A 12,224-nucleotide genomic window follows, 5' to 3' on the forward strand; every position below is an offset into this window, starting at 1 on the left:
AGGCCGCCTTGCCTGTGGGGAGAGGCGGAGTGGCGGCCCTACGAGTTATTCGTGGGCTGTTTTGTCATTTTTGTTTCGGGGGGGGGGGGGGTGGGGGGGATGTGTGACCTCAGCAAATATGGCTCCTGAGGCAGCTAATAGTCACTGCTGAGGAAAGAGCGTGCCCCTACTCAAGATGGCGCTCATTAGCCCGGCGGGGAGCCCGGACAGCTCATGCCCTGAGTAAAGATGCCTGCGGCCGTCACCAGCACCTGGCGGGACGGCCGGCTCTCACTTGCCCTTACTTAAGATGTCGGCCATGAGGAGCTCCGCCTCGGTTTTGGCCGTCGGGCGGCGTGGAGCCGGCGGGGAGAGGCGTTAAGCGGCTCTCTTGGCGGCGGCAGAGGCGAGCTGCGGCCATCCTCCAAAGTTGGCACGGCGAGGGGGCGAGTCACCCGCAGCCGGAAGAGCCCCGGCGCCTTGGACCGGGGGACGCCGGGAGCGGTGGGCAGGCCGGGCCGGGCGAGGCCGGGCTGGGCGAGGGCACATCCCGGGAGGCGAGAGGTGAACTCTCCCTGTTCTTCCAAATACCGAAGCTGTAACCTTGGCCCACCAGGTGAAGTTTTACCTCTGGGTGTTGGTACCTGTAGATGTCCCTGGTGCTGTCTGGAGTTTTCTAGGCTTCTACAAAAATTTTTTAAAAAGCCCAGGTAGGGTTAAAGGGATGGGCTGTGCCGTTCTGCGGCCTGCTGGCGCCTGCCATAAACCCTCCTGCTGAACCAGGGGTAAACCCGGGCTGGGGCAGTGCCCTGGCAGCCAGGTGGGCCGGTTGGGCCTTGGGTGCTGTCACTGTGTCCAGCAGTCAGGTTAAAGAAATATTTTTAAATTGTTACTCTTATTTTCACATAAAACTGTGATTGTTGTCGGCATTGTAAAAAATGCTTTTTTCTTTTATTTTTTTAAATGAATACTAAATGCCTGGAGCGGGCAAGCTTTTATCTTAATCAGCATTTGCTTTTTGTGAGGTATTTTGTGGTGATGATCAAGTTTTTCTCGCATCCTTGAAGCTTATTTCATGTTTTTCTAGTGTTTGGTTTTGAGGGCATCAGTTTTCAGTTATGAACTGCTGGGGATCCTGGACTGTTGATAGGAGATGGTGAGATCGTTCAGGGTAAACATACCCAGGAAAGGCAGCACTACTCTCCTAAGTTTACATCCATTCTAGAAGCATTTTCTGAAGAACAAATAGGGACCTAGAAGCTTAAAAAGGCTGAAAGAAACTCCAAGACAGTATATAAGAGAATGTCATCATTACCCAGCCCTTCTGGATGTCTTTTAGTTTTATTAGTCATTATTTTGGTGACTGAATGGTGGCTTGTATATGGGTCTGTCAGTACCAATGAAAGGTTTGTCACAGTCCCAGATATTCAATCAGTAAAAACATGGGTTTAAAATGTGTGGATGGCTGACAAAGCTCAGCCAGTGATGTGAAATATTGCCATCTAACAGCTTTTTGGGAGATTTGTATAAACTAAATTGGCAGTCTAGAGTTCAGCAGACAAAGTATGCAAATGAAAATTGATACTCCTTTCAGCAATTGGAAGTGAAAGGCCAGGGCCAGAGTGCACTCCATAATGAACTCAGCCCTCTGAGATCAAGACTGAGGTGCACTGATGAGAAAAGTGCTTGGCTCTTGTCTGCAGTGCATCTCTCAGATGGATAAATACACAACTTGCTGTTCATCACTGTCAAGAAAATTGTCACTTCTCACAAGCGCTACATTAATTAAAATTGAGAGCAAGGGCTGAAAAGTTAGCATTTGGACTCTGAATTTTTGAAAAAGGAGGATGAAATTGTATGTTCTTAGCATGTTGCATGCTCTAGTGCAACTGCTATTGCTTAGTAAAACAAAACAGGCACTAGGAAGAGGGGAAATCACCCCTAAGTTATGAGGTAAAATTAATTTTTAAACCTTTTGTAGTTCTTATTCTATGGAACTAGCAGTGTAAGATCTGTTGCAAATGAGCTAGTGAAACAGTGTAGCAGAATAAAAATTATTTTTGGAGAGCTTCATTTAACACTTTATGTGTGTGTTTATATAGATCTTTAAAAAAATCTGAAAACAGACTAACATACAGGTTTTGGAGGTAGAACGCACCTGCAGCTCCCACAATTAACTTCAACTAAAATGGTGTCTGTTCAGTGTTTTGTGACTAGCAGAAGGGAAACTTTGCTTTTATTCCCTCGTCTTGAGCTGCCTCTGAAGGGACTCGAGCCACTGCTCCCACACACGAGCCATCCCAGGCAACGCGCCGTGTCTCTTGAAAGCCACCGGTAATGTGTTGCGTTGCGGAGTGCTGTCGGGAGCAGCACTGGTTGCGGTGAGCGCTGTGAGAGGCGGTTGTGCATTGCCAGTTTGGTGCTCTGTGGGGGAAGCGTTACAGTCCCTTAACTCTCTCCAAGTCCCCGTCCTCCTATGGCTTTTGCCATTCCCTCCTGTGGAAGTGGTATAGGGGCTGTGCTGCTGAGGCCTCTGTGGGAATTTGAGTTCAAAAGAGCTCTGAATTCATGTTTGGACACTGATTTACTGCAAATGAGTACAAACGAAGCTTTTCTATGAGGTCTACACCTACATTTTTCCCTCACTGGGGAGTTTGGTGGACATGTTGCTCTGCATGTCTTTCAGGCCTGTGATTTATAAGCACACTTGCAGGTCAGGATCATCTAAATATTGGCTTGGCTTTTAAGCTCTGCGTTTCACAGAGCAGCTACCACTAGTCCCTGTGGCCAGACTGGGCGAGCCGTTCATGAGCTTCAGCCCCGGGCCTCGGCCTGCAGGACCCCGCTTCCATACGCTCTGTCCCCAGTGCCCCATCTCCAGAGTTAGCACGGACATGCCCTGCCCCTCTCCCAGCCTCCAGACATATTCGGGTCGCTCGGCCGCTTTTCTCCACAACACCTGAGGGCTCGCCCCTGCTCTCAAGTGCAGCTCCGCCGGCGGTGCGGGCGTCCCCGGGCCAGGAAGGGGTGTTTGCCGGCAGCGGTGCTTCCCCCGGCGCTACGTGCCTCCCCGCGCGGTCTGCGGGCCGCCCCCGCCGCCGCCGGAGGGATGCGGCCCGGCCGTCCCCCGGGAGGCGGCTCTCCCGCCGCGCCGCCCCGGCTTCCTGCGCCGCAGGTGAGGCGCGCTCGCTTCCCGCTTCCGCCCAGGTGAGAGCCGGCGGCCATCGCGCCGCTCCGACCGCCACCGCCTCCCGCCCGCAGGTACCGCGCGGCGGGGTGCCCCGCGCCCGCCCCGGCCCCGCCGCGGCTATCCCGCCCGCCGCCCCGGCGGCCGCCCGCCGCCCGGCCCTTCGCCTCAGCAGTGCCCACGCCGCGGCGGCCCCCCGCCGTGCCCTGCCCCGCCCGGCCCCGTAACACTGGCGTGGGCGAGACTCTCGGTAGCGAAGGTGGTGGGGCTGGGGAAGGGCGCAGGGGCGGCCGGCGTGCCCCTGAGGGGGCCGCGCTGCCCTCGACGCCGCGGGAGCTGGCAGCTGTGGTTTTAGGGAGGGGGCGACTCCTGGCAGGTGGAGTCCGCTTGTTGTGAGGGGCTCTTCTGGAGCAGGTCAATTCCTTCTTCAGACGTGGAGGCTCTGCCTGGCACTAGCGCCTGGTTGTGGCATAGGTCCTCGGGAGAAGCCATTCCTACCGTCTTGCTTCCTCAGCGCCTGACCCGTATGCTGATGTGAACACTGCCATGGTCAGGATACCGGCCTGGACTTGGCCAGAGACTCTCACCTCGAAGACCTTTAGGTTTGGGCCTCGGTGGCTCCCTGACACCCCCGGTAAAAGCTGGGGAGGGCTGCCTGGCCCCTGATGGTGGGCAAAGATGCTCTGGGATGCAGGAGTCATCTTATCGCCGTGGTGTTGTGCAGACAGTTTCCATTGCTTGGAGAGACTGCGTAGGGGCGAGGAGAGGAGGCACTAGGGAAGTAACACACCGTTTGCAACTCTTTCTGTCAGTGCCTGCCAATGTGGAGATTCTAAACAAAGCAGTGTTTTTTCTTTATTTAAGGATTGATTAATAAGAAAACAGTTATTTTCACGTTCTTTGTAAATTTTTGAAGCTTAGAAATTCAGTATGGTTCCAGGTCTAACAACTCTTCTCTCCATGAAGTGATTTGTTAATCATGTACACTGTTATCATAGTAATTATAGGATTTATTGGCTAATTTGAGTAGAATATGACAGTATTTAGATCTCAGAAACAAGTTTTCCTCAAGCTTTGTGAGAATAGGTTTCTGAGACCACGTTATTGCTCCACAGAGAATGGCTTTGGTGTGAGCTCACCCGTCTATTAGACATCAGGGAACCCACACCAACGCTTCCCTAGAGGCTGAAGTCCGCAGGAATTCAGGTTCTGCTTGTTAAAAGTTAGCATGCCTGGAGAGTGAGTAAGGCTCCTCTTCATCTGCATGGAGACTGGTAATCACAGATGCAGAGGTTTGAGGTTTTTTGCTTTCCTTATCTTGTGGTCACTAATCGTGTGTAACAACAGGACACACTCAGTTTGGCCATGGAGTAGTTTTTTTATATTTAGCAATATTTATCTTTGACCCTCTTTACCCTGGAGATGCATGGTGTGTTTGTGTTTAGGTACTCATAGCACTGTTCAGTTGTTTCCTTCTTTCAAGTGCCTGGAGCAGTCAGCACGTGCTCAGTAGCACTTTTTATTAATGCTGCAGCATTACACAGAACAGCAGGTTTTGGTGGTTTCATCTGAAAGGTCTGTGCATGCTAAGCTTGGTTGAACTGAATTCTTCTGCACATTACCAGGATGGAAAACTGAGCATAACATGTAGGACAGCAAAATATGTGTTAGACTAGTGTTGTTTTTTTCACAGTACATAGTCACTTGATGGCATGTAAACTATGTAATTTTTAATATCTGAAGTTACAGGTGATGCAGTGTTAGGACAATTTAGGATTAAGTTCACACTACCAAATGCTGTTTTCCCTTTATCAAGTTTTAAACTGTTTGGGCTGAAATTTTCTAAGACAGAGATTTCTCTGATGAAGAAGACGACATGCACCATATCAGTCACTCCTGAAAACAGGGCCAGGAAAAATTACAACTGCATTAGTGCAGAAAGGTGACTTTGGATTGGGATGTACCCTTGGCTGCTCCTGTGGCAGGCTGCTCGGATTTGGCCATGTTAGAAAGCCTTTGAAAAGTAGCATCAGTTAGCACTTGTGCGTTAGGATATTTGGTGTTTAATGTCCCCAAAGGTTACACTCACGCTGAGGGGGAGAGCCTCCCATGAGGCAGGACTTTCCCTGCAGATGCGTCTCCTGGAAGGACAGAGGTTGTCAGAGGCCAAGTGGAAGGACGTAGGGCAGAAGCGGTTGTAGTTGTTAGGTGGGTGGGGAGAAATGGCCAGAAGAATCTCTGCTGGCTAAACTGTGTCCTCCTCCAGACTCTAGCAGGAAAACCTTTATTTTTGTCTTTCAGCAGCCCTTTGCAGAGGGCAGGTGTTTGTCCAGGCCACTGCCAGGGGTGTCATGTTCCCCTCTGGCTCTGGGATGTGCCGGGGTTGAGCACCCTGTGTCTCCGAGCAAGTGGCAGGCGTCTGGCAGGGGGCTGATGGCAAGGGAAGACTTAAACCTTTCAGCTCTTCTGATGACCTCTGCTGGCATCAGCATGGGGGAATTCCTTTATTCTTAGTCTGCTTTTGAAGAAGATCCAAGTCTTAGGTTTTCATACAAAACCTTATGAAACTTTCCTGCTTTCTATGATGCTTGCGCTCAGCTCTCAAAAGTGAAGACAGTAAAAACCCAGATGAATGCTGTGCTGGAGTGTGGGTTTTTTTCTGGTGTTAGAAAACACAAAACTTTCTGAAACTAATTGTTTTTCTCATTGATCTTAAAATTATACTGGGAGTTGTAACATACATCTTGAACTGAGGCTTGCAGTTTTGTCTACCAAGAAGAGAAACAAGTGGCTGGAGAAATATGAGAATGGAGCTAAGGAAGTTGAATGCGGAGTGAGTGAACTGATTTTATCATGACAAACCGTAGTGTTTTGGATCACTCTTCAAAATTATCGCCTAGGAATGGACCTCCAAATTTAGCAACTGTCTGTTGGCACCCTGCTCGGACTTAGCATCAGTGTTTGGAAATGATAAGCTGTTTGGGTCCCCAAGCATAAACAGCTCAATAGTATATGGATTTGTGTGTTTCTCTGGTGCCCAAAAGCCGATCTTAGAGACCTATCCTCCATTATACATTACTTGAAAACTTTAAATTAGTTTATATTTTCAGGGATCCTCTCACACCCAGAAGGAGCTGATTACTTTAAAATATAAAACACTTTTTCCCCACTCCCTTTTTATAAAAGAAAGGAGAACAAAGAAATACTGAGGGCGGTTGTAACTTACTGCACAAAAGAAATCATTAAAAACCATTGCAAGCTGGCTGGAGGCCAGCTTTGATCACGAGGAATCCCTAAGTGCTGTGTAAACTTGAACTGTTACACGCACCGTACCTGAGGTCCGCTTTGGTATCCACCGGCGCAGAGTGGTCTGCAATGGCTCTTAGCAACACTTTGGAGCAGGTCAAGCAAGAAGCTGAAACTTTCTTTAATCTTTCCCACTCCCATTTTGTACCTCCTTCTCCCGGGGACTTCTGCCTAGATGGAGTCTCGATTTCTCACCTACATTTTTATGCTTAAATTTTTCTTTCTTGGATCTGTACCCATCGTCATAATTGCTATTGTTATACCAGCTGTAATGGAAAAAAGATTAATCTTGGAGACTGTCAGCGTGGCACTTTGAGGCTGTTTTTGAATGATGCTGGCTATTTCTCATGGCGCGGTTTGACAGCGCAGCTGAGCTGCTGCAACAGCTTAGCTGCTGCTGCAAGGTGTGGTCCCGGCCCCCTCCTGTGTACCAGCGCTGGCAGTTGAGAGCTAACTGGGCAAAAAGCTCAACCTACCAAAACGTGAAGGTTTTTTCTGGGCGTTTAGCTCCCTGTTCCAGCTCACTGTGGGATCAGATGAATGAGTGCAAGCGCAGGTGGAAAGGGAAGAACAAAATGCAGGAAACAGGGCTGGAGAGCTGGACCAGCCTCTTGGCTTCAGCTGTTAGATGGGCATGGTGTTGTCAAGCCGGCAGTATTTCCTGCCATGCTGGTTTTCTTTTTGGTGTTTAATCTTTTCTTCACCCTGCTGCTGGCTTAAAGGTGTTTCAAGCCACCTTTCCTCATAGGAGTTATTTTACATCCCTTTCTAATGTGGTTCTCTTGCTTTAAGTTTTTTTTTCTCTGCTTTTAGCTGATGATGTGAAGTAGAAAAACAGATAAGGGAAGTGAATGGAGGGAAGTTAAATTAGGAAGAACAAATTTCCATACTCTTTGTCTTGTTTTTTTAAGATTCATGCAATATTTTTAGTCAAGGAGGTTAAGGTTTGTCTTTTTGATTTAGATGAAGACTCAGGAATGTATAAGGAAATGGTATTTTCATCTGTTCTTCAAAACCAGATCTCAGCACAGAATCAAAGGCTGCTGTGCTCTTAGAAGTGTTTTATTTCGAATGGAAAAGAAAATAAAGCTGCAGCACTTAGAAAAGTTCAGATGCATTCCTGAAAATCTTTCAGGGGTTGTATGGGTTTGCTGCTTCAACTCTTGCTATGAGTTTGATTTAAAATGACCTCCTAAATCTGTTAATAGTCTTGCAAAGCGATTCATTTTGCTTGGACCTGGGTGGAAACCGTGCAAAGCCACCAAGTTCTGCAGGAATTCCTTCAGGAGCCAAAGCTGCTCAGATACAGTAAAGGGTGTGTAAATCTGGAATTGTGGTTTGTGACACACCTCCACTTTTTTTTTCATTAGGTAAATCAGCTTAACCTGACTCTTTGGGAGAAGAAAAGCTATCCGCCTGCACACTTAATATTTCATTAAATATAGCAATGTCCTCCCAGAACTCAAGATGTGTTCTGTGAGCACAGACAGTGCAAGAGGCAGACCTGAAAGGATCAGAGGTCCTGCTGGGAAAGAGCCCCTGGGCTGTTCTTACCCTGGTATTACATTCAGATGCGAATGATTCTTTCTTTTACAAAGATGTTTTTTATGTATATGTGGCTATTTTTGTTCCTAAATAATTCCAAATATATTATTCTGAAACTATGCAGTTATATACTGGGTAGAGTTAAAATTATGTAAATTGTGCTATTAAATAGCTGATTTCTTTCAGAGGAGCTTGTACTAAGAGAAGAAATCTTGTTTCTCTTGTATATTTTGGTATAACAGCCTTGATAGATTTTGGAATGGCAGGCTCCGCATCAGTGTAATAACATGCAAGTAAGGGTACAAATCTATCATCGCTGCTAATTGCAAGTCTGTTGTTTTTATGCTGCCATCTAGGCCTCAGCCCCAGTTGGAGACTTGCTCTATTTGGCACTGTAGAGGAGTGTGATAAAGGATATTCTGTACCTTCAAAGCTTGTCGTGTACATGGAAAAGAGAAAAGCAGGCTCATGTAGGAGAAGGGAACGAGCTTCTTTCACCTGTTCAACACCAGGGCTGCGATTAGAACTAACCTCCCTTAGGAATGTGCTGGACTGTATGGCCAATTTTGGGCCATAATGCAGTGCTGTCTTGTGAGTGGAGGGAATGTCATTGCTTTATAGGAAGATGCAAGCTTTCACCTGTATTGCCATATGGCAGGGTAGAGCTATCGTGATAAGAGTACTGTCTGCAAATAGTTAAAGTAATCAAGAGGAAAGTACCTTCTAAATAATAGGAAGATTTTAACTGTGTGTGTATTTGAAAAGATCACAATTTTAATGTCCGTACTCAAAATAATTTGGTTGAGCGTAGCTGTGTCTCAGTTTTCTTGGCCAATGTTTGTTTTTATAATCTGCATTCTTACTCATATTTGAAAGAGTTGTTCATATTCCCTCCTGTGTGTGAAGGGAAAAGCATACAGAACAAGGAAATATTTTTGGATGTGCTGAGGCTGCAGTGCAACTAGCTATATAGAGAGCTTTGTTGAATACTTGGGGTAAACAACAGGGGTAATATTTTTTTAATTCTTTTTTTATAGTTAGCTTAGTATTTTATTATTGCATTTATTGATTTTATTATCTGTTTGCATTCTGCTTGGATATATAAATTATTAATTTTCCTTTTTCTTTTTTAAACCTTATCTAGGTTATTCTGAATAATTCCAAAAATATCCTTCAACATGCCTGAAAATCCTGCTGCAGGTATGTAGTCTGAAAGTGATTACTTTTGTTAAGCAGTGAGAAATGAAGCTCCGTTCCTAACATGTACTACTTCGTGGTGCAGATAAGCAGCAGGTGCTGCAGATCCTTGATCGTCTGCAAGCAAAACTACGTGAGAAGAGAGATTCCCAACATAATGAAAACCTGACTGTTTTGCGTAACACACTCAGGAGCCCTTTGTTCAACCAGATACTGACCCTCCAGCAATCCATCAAGCAACTGAAGGAACAAGTGAGTGTAAAATTAGAATTGTTGATGTGATGATAACTAGAGTGAACTTGGAACTTAAAACAGGGTATGTAGGCATGTGTTAATGAGAGCGCTCTCATTAATAAGCTGTGACTTGGTGTGAGTGAATGGTGGGCTTCCCCCCGGCCCTGGTCAAGCTAGTATCTACAGAGTCACTACTGAAATGAGAAGTGATATCACAACAAACACGTCATGGGGCAACGTGCTTTGAAAGGGATGCCGAAGAGGCAGGCATTGAGAACTACATAAGTCAGATAAAAGCATCTGCAAAAGATATCAGCTCTAGTACTTTGAGTTCTGAACACAGCTGGAACTGGGATCCTTTGTTTTTCACGGAAGCTAAATTCTGTTTATCAGCTAACTGGCAGCATCTTTTCTCCTTAAAAGACATCATCACTTAGTTCCTGCTGACTTGTACAAGAATGGTTAACCTGTTTTGGGAAATAATAATCTAGAAAACCACCCCTGAAGATTTGCCAAGCTCTGATGCAGACGTGCCCAAGCTATCTTTAAAATGACTTGGCTCCAGCAGTGGAAGGAACTTGTGTATTGGCTTATAATGCCAACTGACACTTAGATCTGGTGAACGTGGGCATCAGTGACACATCTGCATGAACAGGTCTCACCGTGCAGTTAGCAGAATCTGCCATACAAACTTAAAATCAGGGACTAACTTGGCCTACCCTAAGCAGCAACAATCCCTGTCTCTGCTGTTACTGCACCTGCCCAGCTGCAGATACAGAGGGTGTACCAAGCAAGGGGACGAGGCCACTTTGCCGTCATTGTCAAATGTACTGCATGTGTTCCTGCCTGGGTGGCATGATAGTGGTTGTGCCATTCATTCTCTCTTCTTCCCATGATTACAAAGGTGCTGTATCTGCTCCGGTGCCTTCCAAAGGTTGGATGCATGTCTGCAAGTTATTAAAAATGTATGAAAATGCAAATATAACTAAGATCATGCTTTGTGACTGTAGCATAATGGATTTTATATTCAGAATGTTCAGAATTATCCTATCTATAAAATTTTGTTTTTCTTGAAATTATTTTTAAGCCTGTCCCTCATGAGCAGTTTCATTCAGGATGGGATTTTTCAGTTTACTGTGTTGCACTGGGAACATTTCTGCATTTCTTCATTATCTGTCAGGATTAGGCATTGAACTGGAAGTTCTAGCAATGCTAACGTGTTCAGTGGTAGTTAGTTTGTACCCTAGGCTCTCTCTGGGGAGGAGATAATACAGACCAGGCCTTTGGCTCCTGAGTGACTAAGTGACTCCTAAAAAAATTTGGATTCTTGTGCCAAAATTGTCTAGGTTTGCCTGACAGTTGCAACAGTGCTTGAGTGCCTCTTTTAATGTTGTTGCTTTTGCATGTGTTGTTTCTGGAATATCAGGGTGAAAAGAGGATAATGGGCACAGGCAGGGAAACACAATGAAAGAAATGGAGAAAGTGAGTGGAGTAGAAACACAGCTGAAACATTCAGGGAACTTTTCCTTCTGAAAAACAGTTTAAACTTGATATGGTAACTTGGTTATAGCTTACATATTAACATTGCCTAATTCATACAGGTGAGTATATTAGTGTGAATAGGCATGTATGAACATACGTGTACTTGCTGCTTTGGCAGTCTTCACACAAGATGATATATGTGGAAGTCTCTTTTGGTTTTAATAGTTTTTCTACATCTTTGTTCAACAGCTCAATTATATGCCTCCTGACCGTTCAGTAGATTTTGATTTTACTAAGAGAGGGCTACTAGTGTTTGCTGACAAATCAGTTGCTGCTGGGAGCGTGTATACACCTTGCAGTTCACCTGAACCCAAACCATCTACCTTCACTCCAAACCTGGGAGTTAATGACTTTAACGCAATCATCCAACAGATGGCAAAGGTAAGGCTCTCGGGTTTGTTGAACCAAACCCACATTCCTTTAACGTCAAACTTTTTCTTGCATGCTTTTGGAGTACATTTTCAATCATGTTCTTTTGTTGCATATCTGGGAGTGTGGTGCCTCCTAGACAGTAAGAGAGTAGAAGTGCTTAGGATAACTTTTCCCTGTGAAAGATAATGTCAGTAATGGAAAGTCGTTTGGTGTTTTTGTGTCTTTTTTTTTTTCCTTTTTCTTTGCCCTTTTTTTTTTGTCTGTCTTTCTACCAAACACACCAATGTAGAAAAGAAATTTCAGTTCCCGGGAAACTTTTTTGGTATTTGATGACACTTAATTGAAAATGGACATTTTCTGCAGAAACTTATCTTGACCGAGAGACTTGTTTTATCACTTAATATATGAACAGTGCAAAATGATTAAAAGAACTGGCATGTAGTATTTTATTTAACTCTTCATGTAGTATGTCTTAACTTTGCCAGACAGATGCTGATTTCATTAACATGTGTTGTAGCATGTACCAGATACTTATGGAAGTTGTACAGGTGCAGACACCCACCCACGTGGGACTGGTATTTGTACCACAAATGTATTGTTCTGTGTTACTTTGAACCATTACTTTGTAAGTCATGCCTTTCTATATTAAGTAACTGTTGCTAATTGACTACCTTAATGTAGCTGTAGTATTTTGAGCATAACTCTTCTCATTAGTGTTTCATTAACTCATCAGGCAAAAGATTTAGCAGTAAAGACTGCACATTATTTTGGATAAAACGCTGTGATAAGCAGTGCATTCTCTAAGTAATATTTTCCAGTAAACAACCCCAGAAATCTTGTATTAGAACTGAGAAGCAGGCAG

General features: G+C 45.3%; 1 protein-coding gene across 1 annotated transcript in view; it reads left to right on the plus strand.

The window, feature by feature from the left end:
- Nucleotides 1–8,470: 8,470 nt before the first annotated feature.
- The window catches only part of PATJ (PATJ crumbs cell polarity complex component), a gene marked incomplete at its 3' end in the record, with an annotated part of 149,747 nt that continues 145,993 nt past the window's right edge, over nt 8,471–12,224 (plus strand). Inside the window, exons 1-3 of the mRNA XM_082002835.1 lie at nt 8,471–9,217; nt 9,300–9,466; nt 11,180–11,371. Of these exons, the coding sequence (XP_081858961.1) occupies nt 9,196–9,217; nt 9,300–9,466; nt 11,180–11,371 (381 nt within the window). The 5' untranslated portion in view covers nt 8,471–9,195. The remainder of the gene's footprint in view (nt 9,218–9,299; nt 9,467–11,179; nt 11,372–12,224) is intronic.

The sequence above is a fragment of the Phaethon aethereus genome (assembly GCF_964289735.1).
Source record: "Phaethon aethereus genome assembly, chromosome: 8".
In the NCBI taxonomy this organism is placed as follows: Eukaryota; Metazoa; Chordata; class Aves; order Phaethontiformes; family Phaethontidae; genus Phaethon; species Phaethon aethereus.